Source organism: Chelon labrosus, assembly GCF_963514085.1.
Source record: "Chelon labrosus genome assembly, chromosome: 4".
NCBI classification, from domain to species: Eukaryota; Metazoa; Chordata; class Actinopteri; order Mugiliformes; family Mugilidae; genus Chelon; species Chelon labrosus.
In genome coordinates this window covers 23396937-23419355 of record NC_140340.1, presented here as the reverse complement: position 1 = coordinate 23419355, position 22419 = coordinate 23396937, and the positions used below count along the sequence as shown (strand labels likewise).

The 22419-nt window shown below is 40.1% G+C and overlaps 1 protein-coding gene across 1 annotated transcript in view; it reads left to right on the top strand.

The window, feature by feature from the left end:
• The window catches only part of ptprt (protein tyrosine phosphatase receptor type T), a 336883-nt gene that overhangs the window by 242287 nt on the left and 72177 nt on the right, over positions 1-22419 (top strand). Inside the window, exon 16 of the mRNA XM_084543813.1 lies at positions 12935-12964. Within this exon, the coding sequence (XP_084399939.1) occupies positions 12935-12964 (30 nt within the window). The remainder of the gene's footprint in view (positions 1-12934; positions 12965-22419) is intronic.

The window sequence follows — 22419 nt, the reverse complement described above, 5'->3', positions numbered from 1 at the left end:
AGATGTATAAGGGTTTGTTGGTGGCTTTAATCCTGAAGCAGTCTGTGTTGCCGTTTAGAAGCTGAGATCTGGACACTTTATCATCATTATTTAACCCTCTCCACCTGAGCAGTCCTCATACTGGGTTGTGTTATTTAAATGTGACCTAATGCTGCCTTTTTGAGGGTGGCAGTGCATTTCATGTCTTACTATTGCTGTGCTTCATGTCTCTTGTATCTAATTTTGTAGCATTGTAATTGAGACCTTTCGGAATAGATTTGAAAGCATCATTGTCTGATTTACTGTTATAATGGTGTTATTCCCTTTGATCAGGCAGGATTAGAAGCACTCATTTTCACATCCCTTTTCTGGTAATGGGGAGACTCACAGAAACTTTTTCTCTCTCCATAGAGCTCATAGTTATTCATAATTGTCTGCAGGTGCAAAGCTGTTACGAGCATTTCAGAGGGAAATTCTCCAAAAATATTCTAAAGGGGTTAACAAAACTACATCAGGAGGAGGATTTTGTTATTCAAGATTCAGCAACATTCAGAACTGTGTTTGGATGAACTCAACTCGAAGTCATGAGTCATTAGCCCTACTTGGACGGTATAAGTATTACCTGGGCACCTCTGTGTTTTATAATAATTGCAGAGGTCGTTTGTGATCTTAAACCCGTGCGAATCTGTCATGTTTGTAATTTGTCAAGAAAAAATGACACTGCAAATTGACCTACCATATTTCTCCAAACGTTGAGGTCGTCAGATAAATCAAATCGTGTTTTTCATCATTTTTAAAGAGTTGTGTTTCCTCCACAGCTTTTTTCCTGCCTCTTCTCCCGAGAGAATTATGGAGGCCGTGTCGGCAATTACAAATGGAGGTTTGGACAGCTGCGTGGGTCCAAAGTCAACAAGTCGCTGCATAGCATGTAGACCCAATTATGGAAAAAAAGAAAGATAGAAACCATCACAGAAGTGACGAAATCACGAATGGTGATGAGATGGATGCCATCCGTGGCAGCATATTTAGATCCGGTGTTTAGGAATTTGTGAAGTGATACATTAATGTGTTCAGCACATCGGTACAGGTGGAGCTGGTTTAAATACTGACAGGTAGTTCCTTAAATCTTCCCCAGGATCATTGCGGTCTCATCACATCATGTTTAATCTTAACTAGTTTTTATTATTAATCTGAATATGCACAGTAACGAAAGCTGTCAGAAAGTGTAGAGGTATTAAAGGTATAATATTACCTTCAGGGTGGAAGTAGAAGCAGCAGAACCTTCACGTTATATCCATGTGTCACATGCAACACAGAAGTAGGGGTTGACTTTCTAAATTAGATGACTTACCCAGGGAATAGTAATCTCATGTGAATAGTTGTGTTGTGTTCAGTGAGTTACCTGAATAACCCAACGCAATCTATCTCCAAAACAGACTGTAACAGATCATATTGTATATGAAAGGTATAATTCAGGTAACCCTTCATTTCCTGACTATGCTGTACTGTATTAACAGTACAGACATATACATATTAACATTCACACTCATACACGCAGCCATGCTTTAACATTGACGCTGCCGTGCTGCAAAATCTGTACATCCATTATTTTCTGCACTCAGACTGATCCATTCCAGCTCTACCAATCACTCTCCTCTCCACCTCCTAGCTTTTATCATTTTACCAAGAGAAACAATAACGGGCAAACATCTCTGCGCTTACATTTGATTTTTCCACAAACCTCCTGTCACGTTTCCCTTACCCTGAATCTGTTCTAAGTCAATGAGTAAATGAATATTTTATTCAGATTGTGAGAGAAGAAAGAAAATCTGTCAAATAAGTGCCGCAAGGACGAGTTTGCTTCTCTGTTTGAAGAGGCAGGAAAGCTAAAGGGACACTTTGCTAAACACAAAACAGATGTAAAAGAGGGATTTAATTGGGGAGGTTTTTTTTACGATGTAAGACATTAACCACGTGCTTGTATTAAACCTGGCAGAGCTAATTCAGTAGTTTACTCTCTGGAAGTGGTGGTTCAACTATCAACGAGTGTGACACATTTTCACCCTCGTCAGTGATGATAGAATGTCTTCAAAGGAGAGGCAGAGATTTAACATGGATCTTATTTGGACAATAAGACTTCAAGTCCACTCTGTGCTTCTCTTTCCACCATTGCTCGCGGATACAACTGGTTCCTACATCAACTAATTGTGTTTCTTTGGTGAAATTACAAAGTCTTTACACTCCACATCCACTCATTAAACTGAGGGATTTTGTTTTAACTAATTCTAGGCCATGTTTGAAAGTTGACACTTCGGAAAATCCTTCTGACTTTTTATAAAAATCGCTTGATAACACTTGTTGAAAAACCACTGAAGGCCACACACTGACACACTGTGGGGGTTTGTGTTGCAACGCAGGGTCTGCTTTTCAACCCATTCAGGTCTGGACTGATCTGTTCACGGCTGCCTCATCAGATGCAAATCAAATTAAATCAGTTTTCCGCCTTTTTAACTGATCGCAGCCCATTTCATGTTTACTGTTCTCCAGACATAGACACACATTTGTGTGTGTGTGTGTGTGTGTGTGTGTGTTTATGTATGACAGTTCTAAAGCCATGTTAATGGATTACCAAAACATGACTGTGAAAGTCACAGCCATGCAGTGCAGAGTGAATAGATGTTTCAGCATTGAGTTCAGTCAGTATCAGGCAGCCATGACATCTGCCCCAGAAAATAATTGAAGTAAGCTCTTTACTTTCGTATTTTTATTTTTTGCCTGAATCAATTCTGAAAGAAAAAAAGAAAAAAAGCTGTGGCGCTATGTACACGGAATAATGCAGGAAACGAGAGTTAGTGTCAACAAACAACAGATATGTGAGGAAATGGAAAGAATTAAATACAAATGCAAATGAACGAGATGTCTGTCTCAACACAAGCTCTCTGACTCGAGTCTCACGCCCTTTTATGTCTCTCTCTATCTTCCTGTTTCCTGTCTTTGGCTCCACCCCTTCCTGTCCCGTCCTGTACCTGCCTTGCTCTTGGTCCGATAGAGAGATTCACACGTGGAGAACTCTGAGCGTGGGGTATTGTATGTTTATTTCTAAACACGAATGCATCCACTCCGTTCCTCACTGTGACTCTCACCTCGGCTGTTTCTGGCATTTAGCAGTTTTCCAAACGCATCTTATGACTAGGGCCACACCAGGAAAATGGATGTGATAGTCTCAGTATGGATATAGTTACAGAGTTAAATTTGAGAAACCTTTTGTTGTATTTAAATGATTCATTAGCTGCGACACACAAAGAAAATATATATTTAAAAAATGTTGATGGAACAGTTCCGTCACTGTGAAGAACTGGGAAGAAATCTTTAAAGGTACCCCATTTTGGAATAAAACTCAATTTTAGCTTTGGACAGCACACATGCGGCACACCTTTTAACAGTGGTAATGTGCTGATGGTGTGCACATACACGTGGTAATTGCTGTGGTTCCAGATCTCAGCATTGTTTAAAGGAGTCACAGAATGTGCTGTCCTAAGCAACGCATTACGATGTTTTGGGAGCTGCACATCCTTTTTCTTTGAGAGAGTGAAACATGAAACGCCTAATGTTTTAGTCTCTGTGGCGCACGTGTAATTTACTCCCGGCTGTTTTTTGCACTGAGAAACCACAAGGAGTTCTCACTGACATGTAACAGCCAGATCTGTGTCACTAAGTGTTTGAAATTTAAGTGTTTTTTTTTAGTTTTTTTTGTATTCTTTTGAGAGTTGCAGTGGTAGCCATTATAGAAGTCCTCATTTATGCACTTGTCTTGCATCCTCCATCTTAGTGAACAGTATCGTTTCAGCAGAATATTCAGATGTAAATGGGACTTTTAAAATGGCTACATGTGACACTTGCCACATTATTCGCTCGTGAGGCAAGTTAACTAATGTAAGATGCTTTTGGTAAAACTTCCCCCGTATATTTGGTCATTTATTTTTGACTCATTTGTGCATTTACATCATTACTGCGCACCATCTGTGCTTCCTGATTTTCTTTATTTTCCTGTCAAAAGTGCACATTTAAAACAAATATGAATCCATCATTTCTGACGATGTTCATTGCATCTCATTTCATCTGTTTGGTGAGAGATGTTTGGATTGCCTGTCCAATACTTTCCCCGTCATTTGCTTTTGATGCATTGTCAATAATTCTGTTATTTGCAAAAAAAAAAAGATAAGAAATTTTAAAAATCGACACCAGCAGTTAATTTGCCATTCTAAACTGAAAGACGGGAATTAAGGCGGAGATATGAGACGTGTTCCACGTTGTGGTGCTTCCTGTAATGGGAGCAAGCTGGCATAATTCTCACCACCGAGCAAACAACTGTGCAGTCATTTTCCGAGGCAAGAATCGAGCAAGCCATCCACCTCCAATAACGGAGGAAGGTAAAATAATTAGAGCAACTTTGTAGGTTAGAAATGATGTGTTTGGCTTGAACAAATGAAACAAAGGTGGGTGATTAAGAGGGAGTTATGTGCTAATATCTTGCCGAATGAAATGTGACGCTTCACAAATACCTCCACCCACACTGTTCAGGGCTCAAAGGCAATCCACTCTGTGCCTGTCATGGTAGCTATCGCTTCTTAGAGAATAAAACCCCTGTTTGCTTTTAAAGTTACTTACACCCCTGCACTTGAAACACTTATTTCTGTGAATCCCCAATTATAATTGGCAGAAAGAGCACACAGGGCTTGAATGTTGAGTTTGACATTTCTGCTGAAGCTGCTATGGTATTATTGTTCCCTTTTCTGAATGATGTGTATTTACCGGAGGCTGATATGGCTTTACAGGAGGACGGAGAAGTGGCAGGGATATGCATTTTAATTGGACAGTGTGGTTGAATGAAGTTTAAATTAAATCAATAGATTTCTTCCAACAATCATATGAAAATGTTGCATAAATGTATTTATTTATTTGCATTATTACAAACTCGATGTCTGTGGTGATGTCCTGCTAATGCAACCACTACAAATAAACCTCTGGATGTGAATGCAGAATGCTAAATTGTCATCATATAATAGCTGATGTTTGCTACTAATTGCTACTAATAAAAACTGAGAATTTAGGCTGCAGCTTCAAATTAAAAGCATTTAGTAGACAAAACACAAGCGGACTATTTATTTTGAAGTGCCAAATTAAATATGCAACGTGTTTGTCAGTGAGTGAGTATTCATATTGCAGGGAATAATGGGACAAGATAACAAGAACAGTTACAGTGAGCTGTTACATGAAGAGCTGCAGGCAACACACGCCTGCCATATGCATCATATTTCTAGTCATGGTTGCTCAGAGAAGAATAATTATTGACTTCTTTATTAAAACGGCAACAGTTTGTTTTGCTGCCCCCACAGTTCTGTCAGCTGCAACCACCAGTAACTATAAGTGGCGCCAAATCAGCCCAGGAATGAAACACAACATTAAGATTGCCACCGTAATGGTCAAAACATTCTTTCAACTGGCATTTTATTTTTTGAATGAGTGCCTCACCCTTTGATTTTGAATTGATTTCTTTCTACGTTCCTGCTTGAGGAGAAAGGGCGTTCAGAACCACTGTGACACTCATTTAATTAGGAATCTAATAAATTAGGACGCCCCAAATCAGCTTGACCCAAATCTGAAAAGTCAAGAAACAAATGATGAACCTTAACACTGAGACAGCAAATGGACCCATCTTCTTTCTAGACAATACACTGCACCACCCTGAGGACCTCGGTCTATGACAGGAGAAAAGTGGTGATTAGTAACTGATGTCAGCCGAGGGAACAGACTCAGGCTGGATCCACGGCTAATGGCAGACTCTTACAAAGCCAAGTGGTCTGAACTGTGTGTGTATTCTTGTACAGCTATCTTTCTGAGGACCAGAGTTAGGGCTGTTTGAGGGTTAGGACTTGGTTTATGTTAAAGGTTACAATTAGGTTCGGGTTAGGATTAGGATTAGGGTAAAGGTTAGGGTTATGCACTTAGTTGAGATGGTTAGGTCAAGGGGCTAGGGCATGCATTGTGCCAATGAATGTCCTTACAAAGATAGCTAAACAAATATGTGTGTGTGTGTTTGCATACACATGTAGTGTATCAATGGACTGAGACTCACAGTCTCCATTTCAGGGGATATACTCTACATAGACCTACACACACACACACACACACACACACACACACACACACACACACACACACACACAGAGTTTATTCCGTGAGTGTTTCTATGTTAAACTTGTACTTATTCATAGATAAATTGGTGGCATTAACACACACAGACTCACACACACACACAGCAGAGCTGGAATTGACCCCCATTTTGCAGATGTGACACACGGCTGAATAATGGACTCTGCAGCTTGCTGAGATAAATGCTTGATGGTCCACTTACAGTAATGTTAAAATGGGTGATGGCCGCCCATTTACACGTTCACACAGATGTCCAACTCTAACACTACTGTATGATCACACATGTAAACTGGAACATGGAGCTAGAAGACGATGTGTTAGCCTCAACCAAAAATCCTATTGTAACGGTGGTTCTTTATCCTTTTACGGTTATAAAAGCACCTTACTCTCCTCTCCAGTGTAATTGCTGAGATGCACAGCCAGACAAAGCTGGAGGATGCAGACAATTAGGCTGCGAAACAAGCTGTACGACTGTTATACAATTGCAAAACAAACGGTTTAGCCAAAAACGAAACATCATTTGGAGATTGTGGCCCCAAAACTGGGGAATAACTATGAGATGTATTTGTTTCATGACCATATTTTATAATCATGAGTATACAATTCAGTTTCAGAAATTAACATGTTTAATATACGTATTAATACATTTAGAATAGAGTGTTGTGGAAGTCTTCATCTTCCATTACAAGAGCTATACATCATTGTTGAAAATAAAGCAAGCACTTATTTGAATATTCATAATCTTGAGATAGAGATAGAGCCAGATATCCTGCACCCCAACCCAGTGAGGAAGATAAACGTTGTTTATCCGCATAAATATTTAACGATTATAAGCTGCTTAAACAAGATGTGCTTAACAAAAGATTTGAAAAAAAAAATAAAGCTGTTCTTTGGCCATGTGTTCACTTTTGTGAGCTTCCACATTGTGTTTTGTTGAGGAGAAGCTGAAATCTGTAGGTCAGTCACAATCCTAAAAATAGACCACACCACAGCGTCACTAACATGACTTTAACAGATGCGGAATTTACACCTGCAGAGAACTCACTGAATTTGAAATGTATTTACAGATTTATTAGTAATTTTCACATGCATTCAACGGAGTGTGCTGATGTGTGTTCATACACATATGCGGTATGCATATGGCATGTTGACATCCATCTTGTGTACAAGACTAATTATTGGTACCATGTCACTGCTAATTAACCAGATTCTAGAGATGAACACAAGTCGCTCTGCGGTTTTTACTTTCAGCCAGTTTCACATATTAAATTACTAGCATTTGTATGCAGCAGCCCCGTTGAGCACCTGAGTGTTTTGGCTTTGGTAAAAGGCGCGCAGATAAAAGGCGCCATTCTTCCACCCCTCCGCTGGCCGCTCTTCGGGTGTTTGCTGATGTGTGTGCTTGTGTTAGCATGCACACTGTTGTGATCTACCCATCACTTCTATTAAATTTGCTGTAATTAGCAACCAGTGTTTGGAATAACGCCGTTTAAAAGAACGGCGTTAGGTAACGATGTTATTTTTTCAGTAACGGGGTAATCTAACTAATTACTTTTCCCGTCGTTACAACGCCGTTAACGTTACTGGAGGTTAAATGCGGTGCGTTACTATGCATTGATTGAATAAACTGTGTAATCCGAACGCACCCCTGGCTCACCGCTAGTGAGGAGGTGGGTTAATAACGAGGTAAGCGATTATGATTGGCTAAGGCAGAGTCATGTTTCATGGTAGCCAATCAGAGCCAGTGTTTTTACACACATGCCAGCACACGCGCCACACACACACACACAACAGCTAAACGGAGATTCAACGAAGCAGCAGAGATGGCGAGTCAGGAGCAATCCGATGAAAAGTTGGCATTTTTAAGGCGGAGATATAAGCACTACTTCAATAAATAAAAAAATTCATTGTGGTCAAAGGGAGGAACGTGCATGTAAGCAACTCTAATTTAATGAAGCATCACACAACGACACGCATCTACAAAGCTAGTGGCCAAAAACACCGATACCTCCACCACAGATGATAGCTCGCCGTCTAAACCCTAACGAAATATAAATATTATATATATAAAATATATATATAATATATATAAATATATATATAATATATATAAAAAAATAAATACAAAAAATATATATATATAAATATCGAAAGTTATGTACAAACACCTGTCTGTTCTACTCATTTCAACTGACTTGTGAAAACTGCTCAAAAAAATCCAAATTCTTTTAACAGTAACGCAAATAGTTACTTTCCCTGGTTACTAGTTACTTTTATTGTAGAGTAATTCAGTTACTAACTCAGTTACTTTTTGGAACAAGTAGTGAGTAACTATAACTAATTACTTTTTTAAAGTAACGTTCCCAACACTGTTAGCAACTAACAAGCCACGGTGACAGCATGTACATTTAACCTGTGTCAGCGAATGGGCTAATGTTCAAGTTTGCTTCTCTATATGCACATGCCAGCAGCCTGTGGGTGTATAGATGACAGATTGTACACCGACATACGTGTGTGAACAGCATGAGAGGGAAAGTACGTGCTCAGGCAGGAGGTGAGGTATTTTTCATCCAAACTTGTGTGGAAGGGAAAGTCTATTCTATATTCTATTATGGCACTCTGTTCATATATATATGTATGATAAACTACAGCCATCACATCATTGTTGAGATGTTTGTGAGATGTGTTGTTGGTGGGGATGTGTCCAATTTCAGCTGATATTATTCATACAACCCCGTGGCAAACTGCAGCCTTCTTTCAGGGTGGAAATTGTGTACGTGTGCAGCAGAAACCATTCTCTCAACACCAAAAGAAACCATCATAACAGACATAAAATGTGTGTGTTTACACGTACAAGGAAACACCATCCATACGGAATTAGAGAAATATGGGAGCCAACATGTGACTCTGGTGGCTTGCTTCTATTTTATTTAACCTGTTTGACAAACAAGTCAAGGTGCCACCAAATCTCACTATTCAAAGTAAGAGTCAAATAAATGGGAGCTTTTCTCAGCACACTTTTTGCATTTTTACCCTAAACCTTAAATCTTGTGTTTATATGAAGCAGCAGTGAGATGTCAATATCCGATACTGGAAACCGGATCAGCCGTTTAGTTGAAAATCTAAATAGTGAAGATGTTTCTTAATTGTTTTTGCCATATGAGCGTCAGAAAACAGAGCTCAAACAGTGATTTGTACTGTACTTCCCAACCTTTGCATAAACAGTACATACTGTTCATCCCTATCTGAACGAAAGACAGTAGTTAGCATGTTCTAATAAAGTACGTAACTGCAACCACATTCACTGCAAATATTTCCTGCTTTTATTTATTTATTTTTCCGTCTTTTTCGTCGCTTAGTGCTTGTACTGAACTGGACCTAGGCAGTACACAGAGAGTGGACTCAGTAGTTATGCACCCCTCATGGTCTTGCAGGACAAATGAGTCACTGGCATTCTTCAGTTATTAGATGCAGAAAAAAAAAGAATGTTTTCACCATCCTGACAGCAGATAGAAATCTATTTTCTGACATTGACCAGTTTGTTAATAAATCACAGATATGCTGCACAATGACAAAGCTGCAGTGTGACCTCCGCCCCTTTCTGAACTAAATGAGTGCAAATATTTCCTACTTTAAATGCCAAGTACTTGTATTGTTCCTAGAAAGTGCCCAGAACAGAGAAGTTATGCACACTTTCCATTCCTGTCAGGATAAAGACTCCCATTCTTTATTCACTGGCTTCTAATATCTTTTTGCCAGCTTTCCAACAACAGTCTGGACCGATTTGTTGATCAATTACAGAGCTGCAATGAGATTGTGAAAGTGTCAGAACAGTATCCCATATTGGTGAGCAATCAGTCAATTTATATTTTTCCTCCACTTTTTGGCAGAACACACGTATGATTGATCCAAAATACCCTTAAACACACACACACACACACACAGTATTAAACAAGTATCTTCATTAATGTTCATGCAGTGGCAAATACATTGCCACGTCTGTACTCTTTCTTTCTCTCTCTCTCTCTCTCTCTCACACACACACACACAGCCTGGTCGAGTGTTTTTTCTACGCTGTATTAATATTTATGACCAGTTTTAACGGCTGTGGCTTTTACAGCCGAGCTCTCAGTGCTCTGCACTTTATTAATATCATAAGGACAATGTCAGCAGAGCCCTTAAAAAGGGTTATGGCTATGGCAGTGTGTGTTTGTGTGCGCGTAGGTTGGTATTTTTAAAAGGAGACTGTGACTGTGAATGGTAGCTGAGTTGTGTGTATGAGTGTGTTAAGCAGTGGGGAAGTGTGTAACTATAGTGTGTATGAGAGACTGTTGAGAAGAATATGCGTGAGTCAGCCTTTCTCTGTCTTTCTCTGTTAGCATATTTGACACTTTTTAGATAGATAGACAGACAGACAGACAGACAGACAGACAGACAGATAGATAGATAGACTGGTAGATAGACTAGTAGATAGACAGATAAGATAGGTAGACATGTAGATACACAGATAGACTGGTAGATAGATAGATAGATAGATAGATAGATAGATAGATAGATGAAGTCAGTTGTTGTGTGGTCTGCTCATCTGTAAATAGAAACGGAAATATTGATCCTTCTCAAGCCCACTTGACTTTCCCCTTGTACTGAAACTCAGTCCGACGGAGTGTGAGTTTGTGCCCAGGTTCGAGTGTATGCACGTTTGTGTGTGTTGTGCGTCCTTAGATATTATGAGATCCCAATCTCTGGCCTCTCACCAGATGAGGGTTGCATGCCAGGGGGAAAAGATGCCAACAAACCATTACAGAGATACCGCAGGGAGCCCAGTATCACATACACAAACGCACACACACACGCACGTCGGGATAAATGAGATATTGGTCAAGTGGAATGCAGAGTTATAGATCTGTGGCTGGGCTATCATTTAGAGGGCAGGAGGGAAGGACAAAAACTTTTGGGAAAACTTTCAATTTTCTTGGCTCAGCTTCGATGTGTTTCACTAATCAATGTTTCTCTAATTATTTTTTTTTTCATTAAATAACTACAAACTGTCCAAACAAATAGTACTATTAATAATAATAATAATAATAATAATAATAATAATAATAATACCATGTGCTGAATTTTCTGTGAATGGAATTAGCTGTTTAAACTAAATCCAATGTCGTGGCCTTGTGTAGTAATCATAACAACACACACAGTTCAGCAAAACCAAAGAATCCTCCTTGCTTCCATTTGTTCTCCTTACAATTTCCATCTTCTATGTTTTGGTCTTTCCTTTTCACTTCTCATCCCATATCTGTCTACTAATCAGCCTTTTGGTGATGGAGGCATCAGTGGTGCCTTTCTGGTCGAGTTTTAATTGCCTTTACTTTTCCTTACAGACTCAGTCATTCAGTGGAAAACCTACCGGTTAAACACATATGCAGCGTTTATGGGGGCTGACTTGTTGGTAATGAATAACATGATGACGACATAGACAGTCAAATACTTGTTGTGTTTCCCTCGTAGATCAATGGTGCCCAGTGCTCCATGCAAATAAATTAGCATACACTATGTTGGGTAAAAGCAGTAGACAACTAATTCTGTCAAAAGCCTAAATCTAAATGGATTTTAATCCAAATCTTAATCACTTGACCTCTGAGGCCTAGGCTATGTTCTTTCCACCTAAAAACGTTCCCACATTTAATGAGTAATAGCTACAGAAGGCCAAAGTGAACCACAATGGCTTCAATGGATATGAGACATTAAGGACAGTTTTGAAATACAATTAAGTGTCTTTATTCCCATCACATTAGTGTTTTAATTCTAGGAAGACAAAATTGTACTCATTTATTTTAGTATATGTAAAGGAGAGGCACTATGATTCAAAAATCTCTTTCTGAACTACCACGGATTCCTTTGAACCATCCAAATTAAAAGGTATGTGGTGATATGCAAATTTCTAATGCTGCTCAGTGGATGAATATACTTGGTGTATAAAAATATATGATCCAAAGTCAAAGCTGGCCTTTTCCATGCGTATTAAAAACCAATAAAATAAAAATGATATTCCTATAAGATCATTTTCCCCATTTAAAATGAATCATACTCTTATTAGCCGCTATTACTCTCATAGTGTGTGCTGAAGCATTCGCATGGAGCACAAGAGTGAATGATGGATGAACTGATGTCTATGTTTTCATCCCTTTAAAGTTAATGAACGGGCAAAGCTCTCGTGGGGAAAAAAAAGAAAGTGTAATCTTTGTGGGTGAGTGGAGTAATCATTTCACAAGTCACAGAGCTCCCTATTACCTCTAATTCATTTGATTGACTGCTGACCCCTACACAGCTCATGTACCGCGGAGTGTTTTAGCTAAATATTGTCAGAGACGACTGCAGGATGTTCCACGGATGGCGTGATGTGCTTCCAAATCGCGCATCTTCTTGCAGCGGAGATGAAATGTAGACAAACTTTTTGGTCCGACAGGAAGTTGAGGAAGAAATAGGCACAATGAACTGTACTGTCAAACTGTCAGATTGGCAGGCGATATGCATTAAACAAGCCTAGGGAGTTTTCATATGAGGACACATAGATGGACAGGTTGTTCAGGTGGATAGAAAAAAAAACATGTAGCCTGTCAGTTTAAAATGCCAACGAGTCGGAAAGAACTTTTCATTCCAACCATGAACTAATCCTATGTGTTTGTCCTTCTTCTGGGTTTTGCTCTGTTGTCATCATCGGCCTCACCTCACCATGCTTCAGAAGACATGCTTATTCCTACTCTTATTACCTGTAAGTAGAGATTTCACATCGAGGATAACTCCTATTTTCAGCCCAGTATTTGTTCTATATGACTACTTTTGTTAAGATTATGTATTGTTTTCTTGCATCCTGTTCAACTTGTTTCATATTTGAGGACGTAAAGTGTTTGAAAGTATTTTAAACTTCCAAGGCATGGTGGTTTACTGAAAAAAAAGAAGAAGAAAAAACAACCCTATGGCCATAATGAAAAAACACATTTTACCTGTTTATTTGTTTTAGCAGCCAGCTGGCTATTTACACAGCATTATAAAAAGGTCTACGCTGCCAAATACAAACTGTGACTTGATAGAGAAACGCAGCAGCCTGGAGTTAAAATATGTCATTTGGCAGGTGCTACTAAATCATAACTCTGAAGGAATACAAATTCAGACTTGCAGTGGCTTGCCAACAAAAATTCAAGAACAGAGTAGAAAATGCAACTAAAGGAGCGCACACTTTCCAACAGTGTGCAGAGTGCATTCATTACCTCAAAATGTATTCAAAACACATTTATTCTTTAGTAGGCAGAAGTCAGTTTTCAGTTATTTTCTACCAAAGCTACATATATGTGAGATACTGCATGACAAAAGTATATTGTTAATGTACACTCGCTTGCCAAAACATTGGGTACACCAGTGAAAACAAATGCTTTCTAATATAATTGCAGTCCTGCACTAAGTCTTAAGGCTATGGTATGTGGTAATTCATGATTCTTTTGGAGGATGTAGCTTGTAGTGCTGTTCCAGGCTATCAAATTAAACACAAAAGCGTGTCCTTTACTTGGCGTAGCTCGCTGACCAAAAAAATAAAAAAAAAGGGTGGTCAAAATAATAGTGCGTCAAACCAACGCATCCAAAATTAAATTCACAATTGAATCGACAGCTCTCTCGGTTATTTGGACAAAAGCCAAATACCATTAGGGTTAGGATGAAATTTCATTACTCACCCGCAACAGCAACTGTAAACAGATGCACAAGAAAACACTGTGGAGAAAACTACAATAATATAATTAAATAATTGCAAATAACTGTACTGAAAATTGGGGGAACATTGAACATTAGGGATTGCAACCTGCATGAATCTAAGATTTAGTGTGAGATGATTTTTTATGAGAATGCATTCATTTTCATTTGTGTACCTAATGAACTGGCAAGCGTATGTACAGTATAATGTCAAAACAGAGACTGTTTGTACATTTTCCATAGTGACTTAACTATTCAAAGCTGAAACAAAGTTTCAGTCCTTCCAACCTTTGTGACCAGCCTGGTTTTGATTCACATGAACCATATTAGTTTAATGTGTCACAGTGAAACCGTATGACACATCAACACTATGACAAAACTCTTTATGGCTTTAATGTATGTTTTCCATTAACTGGCCGAAGTGACTACAGCCTTACTTTTGTGCCAAAGGGCAAGTTTCAGTCAGACTTCATCTACATTGTTTGCATGGCTGTCTTTAAGTGTCTTGTCCTATAAGGTCAGTGCAACTCACTGTTATCTTCTCCTCTTAGCGGCTATATCCTGCTTATTAACCAGTTGCAATGACGACCTATTATGGCTGTCGATACATGCGCATGCACGTACCAGCGCACACAAGTACACACCCCTGCCTAATCACATGTTGCCCAGAGCTCACCTGCAAATCCCTGCAGAGAATTTCTAAAACCCCTGCTCCCTCAGCTGCCTTCAAAGCTTCTGGAATTTTTTTTCCAAATCTGCAGCAGAGTCCGAACCGAGCGGAACAGTCATCACACGCCAAAACTTCTTCCTAAAACAGCCCCCACCCCGAGGCTGTTTGATCCCACCAGAAATTACTCCTTTACAGAAACCTGACACAATTAGAAAGACAGCAGCCACCAGAGTGGTTTTGCTGCTTTTCCACTCTGACTGCAGTGTTTAATTTGTTGCGGCAGAGAAAAAAGGAACAGTCGGCGCCTTGCTAAATCTTCTACAAACGTGCCAATATAGACACACGCACACGTGAAAAGACCTAGGCGCAGTCAAACACACAAAGACATCACGGCCTTGTATAAATGCACAACTCACGCATGCTTTGTGCAGTGTGTACGCACTCACTGAGTGACCATGTTCAAATGTGGAGATGATACGCAAAGCAGGAACATGCAGGGACACAGAAAAGTGAAAAGACTGGCATTGCTCTTATTCACTGATTTTATTTTCTAGTGTTTCTCTCTCTCTAAATTCTGGGGGGCATCATCAACAATTTATTTTTTATTATTATTATTTATACTTAGTTTTTTTTTTTCTTTCAATTAGAAATATCAGTGCCAGCTTCTGAAATCCATAATGGCTCTGGATTCTTTCATTAGTAAAATGGTAGTGGACAAGCAAACAGTGTGAGAAACAGCAAATATACAAGAATACAGATAAATTTAAATGGTAAATGGCCTTGCTTTTATATAGCGCTTTTCTACCTGTTGGTACTCAAAGCGCTTTACAGTCATAGACACATCTACCCATTCGCTCACACAAGCACACACACATTCACACACCAGTGCCACGCACTGGGAGCAACTTGGGGTTCAGTGTCTTGCTCAAGGACACTTCGGCATCTGGCACATTCCGGGGATCGAACCGCTAACCCTCTGGTTCGTGGACAACCCGCTCTACCTACTGAGCCACAGCATTTAAGAGAATGCCTGAAAAGTACTTTATCTTTCTAAAGAAATTCTGATACAAAGTCCATACACACATACACAGGTAGCAATTATCACACAAAGAAGTAGGTGTACATACATATGAGTACATACAATCACATATGCATACACATACAGTTATGGCCCAAGGATGTTTACTGTTACATGAGAGAAGGGATTAAGTTTGTGCGCGTCTACTGCAGTCCCGCAGTGTGTTTATGTGTGCATGTGCGTTCTGTCTCTCTCTCCCTCAAACCTTTATCTCTCTCTTCACCTCTCTCTCTATATATCCCTCAATCTCTCCCTCACTTGGTGGGTCTGCCTCTAAATCCTGTGATACGCAGATGAAAGTTTGTTTGGGCTTCGCCTGCAGCCTCCTCTGGAGCTACTGCTGTCATCCTGAAGTGACTGACTGCAGCGCTGGCTGGGGATGTCTCCGGGATATTTGAGCTATCTGGCTGCCAAGTGAATGGCTGAGGCCATTCCAGCTATTATACGGGAGCTCTGTCAATCCCCCGACAAGTGAAACAAATGTCGTTTCCTTGTTTGATTGGATGCCTTGAGGTTGCCCTGTTGGCTTGCCAGGCGTCTACTAAAATAAATGCAATTCCCACAGCATGCATCGCTCTCTAGGAAAGAACAATCCTGGTCACCAACAAATGGTGGCTCTGTCACATCGATTTATCTGTGGTTGTATACAGCAATATATTTGTAGCCACAGTTATGTTTAGGTAAAAAAAAAAGTCCAGAATACAGGGGCGCCCCATCAGGACAGAAAAACAAAGCAATTGTTTTGGGCCATGTGAAAAAAATTTGAAAGGGGGCCCTCAGTTGGCTACTTTTATTTACATAATTTGCAGTGACAACCATGATGGCCCTACAGTGCCGCAACATAAAGTAGACAAATAGCAGAGTTACAAAAGAATATATATTTATTTTACTAGTTACATTAAAAAAGTCAAGAAGGTAATGGGTGAAACATGATGCAGGCTCCTCCAGCAAAAGAGTGGTGAGTCCTCAGGCATCTTCAGCCATGTCTTTCATCCATACCTTCACAGTTGTAGCATATAAGAGTAGTAAAGCCCAGGCACCAGCCAAAAGACACTTGCGTAGCCTGTGGAAGTGCAGAGAGATGTGCGACCTCCCCCCTAAAAAAAATACAGAACCCCTCTGCGATTTTGTTCCTTTAATCCGACTGACCTAGGACAGAGAAGAGGAAATAGAAAGCAAGGGAAACAAAGAGCGTGCAATGTCCACTTACCTAATAAGGTGTCCAACACACTGGTCCCCATAAACCTCATCTCCTGCATATTCTAAGACGGGACGCTGACGAGCTAAAACTTATATCTGGTATTTGTAATGAACTATGACAAAATGTTAACGAGACAAGATCGGGCTAGAATGCGATTTGATGTGATGGGATGTAATTTGAATATCGGACATTCAAAAGGTTGATCAGTGTTTTAAGTTCAAGACTAAATCAAAAATGTCTGGCAAAATTAACACTGATAACAACAAACACAGTCAAAAGGTAGCAAGAAATAAGCACAGCTAAAGTGAATGTGGCAAAATTAGCTCAAACCTACTAATACAAAAAGGAAGAAAAAAGTTTTAGCGGTACAAACCACCCCATTTTCTCCATAAAAAGAAAACTTCAGGCATGACGTCTCCACAAAAAAAGAAGTCAAATGGATGTCTTCCCACTTATGCTACAAATATTCTGACCTTCAAGAAAAGTTCTATCTTATAAAATCAATAGCACACTTTTACATCAGAGGAGGTTATTTATTCTTTGGCGTGCGTTGCTACCAACTTGTCCCTATACAGATGAAGATTAAATAAATAAGTCATACAGACTGTGAAAAAATCCTGAGCGATGAACTTCCGTAATGAATTCCATTGAATGCATACCCAGCATTTGGGAAATGAGCCCTTCAAGTGTTCATGACACCCAATGCATCAAATGAGCAACAATTAAAGAGTAGTTTTTTTCCTCACTTTGCTTCACTTCATTTCTTCTCATATCACGTCTCTCAGTGAGAGCATCTCCTCCAAAACTCTATCACCCCGTTTCAAAAAAACAAAAAAAACAAAAATGTATCTACCACACATCTCTCATTATCGACACATCAAACTGCCTGCAATTAACGTCGCCGGGGCACAAAGTAGTCCGTGATTCTGCGCCCGGCGGGATGAGCTTAGTGCTTAATGAACTGCCACCGTGACATTCATTAGAGAGGGATTATGTTGCGCTCATTGCCACTTAGAATATGCAAGGAATTTATCATTTAAACGAGTCCATTATTGGGATGAATGTGCCCTAGGTAGAGGTGTAGTGATAGAGGAAGCCTTTGTCTTCTTGCAACAATCTTCCTGTTGCTTTTACTACTACTTTCTCAGTATTGTCAGCTGTGTCACTTTCTTAATCATCATTTTCCTCTCTTGCTTCCCTCATTTCTCTCTCTCCCTACTACTACCACTACTCTCACCTCTGTTTTCTTTGAGCATCCTGTTCTTCATTCCTTCTACATCTGTCCATCTTTTCCATTTGGCTCTCCTTTCTTTGCTCCTTTCCTCCTCCTCCTCCTCGCCCCCTGCCCACTTTCTGTCAAAGTGCAGTCAGATAGCCAGGAATAGGCCACTCTGAGCTCCAATCACACAGGAGGTTTTGAGGCTCCATCGCCTATAAATTGGTGTGGAATAGAGCAAGGTTGAATCTGGGGCTGATGGAAGGAAGTGATTATGGGAGAAACTTTGTCCTCCTTTTCCTTTCTACACTTCTCTCTCTAACACCCTCACTTTCCCTCATTCCGGGGTTATTGTTTTTCTTTTTCCTTCCATTTCCTTGTTTATTCTGGAACTCTTTCATTTGTTTTCTGACTTTCTCATGTTCACTTTTCACCCTCTGCTCTGTCTCTGGCTGATAAGCTCATCATCTGATCCCAGACGCACCCGCATGCACGCACGCACGCGCGCACACACCCACACACGCACATGCTAATATGCTCTCTCTACATATCTCTTTGTCTGGGTAACACACACATATTATTGCCATTAGTCTGTGAGTCTGTGGAATGATGGGGATGAAAAGTGATGTAGCCTCTGCATCTGACCTCTAGCTTATTGCTTTTTGGCCGATAAACAGATCAACAAATACAATCGTGAACACACACATACAATAAGCACAATTGTAGTCACAAAGATCATAGATAAAAATGTCTGCTGCAGGCACAGAACCCAACTCAACGCTAACGTTTATGTAGCAATTATGAGCAGACTGGGATGGAGCATCTTGTTTAACTTCACCAGATAAAGTTTAGCACATACTGTATCAGTACAATCTATGGACCTTTTTCACGGCCGACATTTTTGCTTGCTACCCAGCAAGGTACGACAGTAACCCAGCATGTACAAAAAAAGGCCGTACAATAAAGCCGAGTTCAGATTACAGGAGATTTGGGGCCAGTTCATTCCCCAACTCACCTCTTGTGACAATCGGAGGAGGTATCCCCTATCAAATAGGAACCTCAGAATCACATCCCTGCTTTTTGCAAATTATATGGTTTTGCTGGTTTTATGGGACCGTGACCTTCAGAACCCCCTGGTACGATTTGCAGTCTATTGTAAAGCGCTTGGGATTAGGGTTGGCAGTTCCAAGTAACAAGGCCATGGTGCTGTGACGGAAGACGCTGGTTGGTTTGTTCCCTGTGGCGTAGTGATGAGTTCTTGTCCCAATGAAGGGAGTTCTTGTAACTCGGGTCGGGGGGGGGGCATTCACAAGTGATGGTACAATGGTGCGAGAGATGGACAGAGTGGTGAAGGGGGGAGCTGAGCTGTTAGGCAAGGCTTTCGATTTACCAGTCCATCTTTGTTCCAACTTTCATCTACGGTCATGAACTTTGAGTAGGGACTGAAAGAATGGTATCACAGTTAAAAGCAGCTGAAATGAGGTTCCTCCATAGGGTGGCTGGGCTCAGCGTCAGAGATAGGATGAGGAGCTCGGACATTTAGAGAGAGCTCTGCGTATGACGCAAAGTATTGCAAAGTTGCAGCCAGTTCTTATTCTGAAGAACAAAATCAAAATGTCTGCCATGAAATATTACATTTGATCAGACCTGAGATTCACATTCAAATTCCAATAATCCATAATATGTTTGATTAATTTTGCTTTGACTTTAAAATGTCAAGGAATACATTCATATATTTCTGTATTTTTCTACTGTACTGAAATCATTCTCTGGGGTGTCAACACATACCCTTGTTTAATGAAAAATGGCATGAAGCTTTATTATTATTGGATACGATTCATTTTCTAAAGAAAATGTGTACTTGCCTCGGATTTGCTTTTTTGGAGTGACTGTGCAACACACAGCAGTTTCTCAGAGACACATGTATTAGGCGTATTAGGCGGCTTCGTGATAAGTCACCGAGAAACACACCCACTCACTGCCCAACACGGACCAGCAGCCCAGTACAACTGACGCGTGTACCACTCACACAGGCGAAAACACTGAGTGTCCAGCACACGCAGTCCTTGCACAACTCTCAGGGAGATAAAGCGTTTGCTCATGGAAACAAACACACACTTGTGCTTGCCAGTATTATAGCCGCTGCTTGCACACATATACACACAGCCCACTATGTGCCTTTCGTGACTAGATATCAGACGCTTTAAATGAGTAGAAAAGTGTGTTGGTGGATTCCGGAGGAGGTTTTTTTATGCTGACTTCAGAAAAGCATGAGATGGTTTTTATATGACTCAATTGGAGCTAAATTTACTGGACTAAACCACTGTTTTTGAAACACATATATTACTGACGGAATCTGTTGTTCATTTGCAAACCACAGAAGGCTCTTATGCGAACAAACACGGCTTGTACACTCTGTGAGAAACTTGGTTAATGGGTCGCTCTGTTCTGACAGCTTGTGGGCAGCGCAGGACTCTCACATCGTCGCAGGGTGTTTTTCTGCCACATTTTTGTGAAAACAAATCATGTTCTGGTGACAGAGTAAAGTGTATGTGGTGCAACTGCAAATACTAATGCAACTGTGGGGTTTACATGATTAAGTTCAACTGATGATATTTTACATGTGTATCCAAAACTTGGAAAAAAAAAAAGGAAAATGGTTCACACTAACTTTGACTCTACATGCACACATCTGTTGTCTGTTAACAGTAGTTTAGTGCTTTGTTTTGCAGAAATGTTTTATTTATATTGTACATATACCGATAAAGCATAACATTATGACCACTGACTTAATAACATTGACCATCTTGTGACAATCCAATGTTCTGCCGGGAAACTTTTGGACCTGGCATTCATGTGGATGTTACTTAGACATGTACCACCCACCTAGACCAGACCAGGGACCCTCACCCCATAGCAATGACACTCCTTGATGGCAGCAGCCATCCCCAGCAGGATGCAGCCTGACACAGACACACACACGAAAACGGTTTAGGAACAACTCAAAAAACATGAAGAACAGCACAAGGTGTTGACCTGGCCTCCAAATTCACTAGATCCCAAACTGATCAAGTATCTGTGGGATGATCCACAGAGGCCCCTCCGCTCAACCCATAGGACCCAAAGGCCCCCACTGACAACATTCTGTTGCCAGACACCACAGGACACCCTCAGAAGGTCCATGTCCATTCTCTGATGAGTCAAAACTGTTTTGGAGGCACAAGGTAGACCTACACAATATTAGAGAGGTGGTTATAATCTTATGCCTCATAGGTATATATATATTAAACATAAAGCAACAAGCAATTACAGTGCTGACATGACAGTGAGCTGTGTATTATCAGCTATTTTGAAAGTTAAAGGGGTTCACTGCATCTATAAACCCAAGGCTTTGGGATTTAGTAAACATACACAACACAACAAACCAAGGAGATACAAAGGATAATGCTTGGGTTTCTGTCTTTTAAAAGCTGGTATGCTAATATATCCATTTTACATTCAGCAGATTCAGTGTCACTGTTGCAATACTTAAATGTTTGAAACTGCAGTAGTGTACGCTACTTGAATCTGGTGATAACATGGTTCTCAGCAGGTATTCCTCATCCAGGTTTGGTCGTAAAGAAAACTTTACATGAAACTGGAGCAATGATTTTTGAGCAATTGCCTCTGTGGGTAATTTTGAATAAAATCGAAACCTCATTGATATTTTAAATTGAGGTGGTGTTTGTAGCACTTACTGATCCATGACCCATACCAACATGCTAAAAGGGATAGAAAAATACCTTTTCAAATTGAAGTGTTGTTTAGAGTGCACGTAAAATGGCCATTTGTTCACATTTTTCCTTTACGGAACACAAAAGATGTAGTGCAGTTCTACGCTGAATGCTCACTGTGCTTATGAAACTCCACATTTTCAGAAATCATGTTAAGAGGACCTGCTCTTACTCCTCCTCAAATTAGACGCTGAAGGCCTTAAATACATAAAACCCAGTGGTGCATTTGGGTGATTTTGCATAATCTGAAAAGCCCGTATTTCTCCAAGTTTATCATCATTTGTATGATCCCCTCTAATTGCTGACTGTGAATATCAGTGGTAACATCCATTTAATTGAACCACCCTGTGATTAATAACGCACTCAAGCTGTTGACACAAACCTACAGCTCTTTCTTTGGTCATGCCTTGCACTCGCTTATTGTCTAACTGTCATAGCGTATATGAAAACCAATACAACATAGGCCCTGATTTGGTATTAACATGCATCCTGAGTGAGTGAATTTATCACAACACATGTTCACACCTAGCATTCTAATGCGTCTCC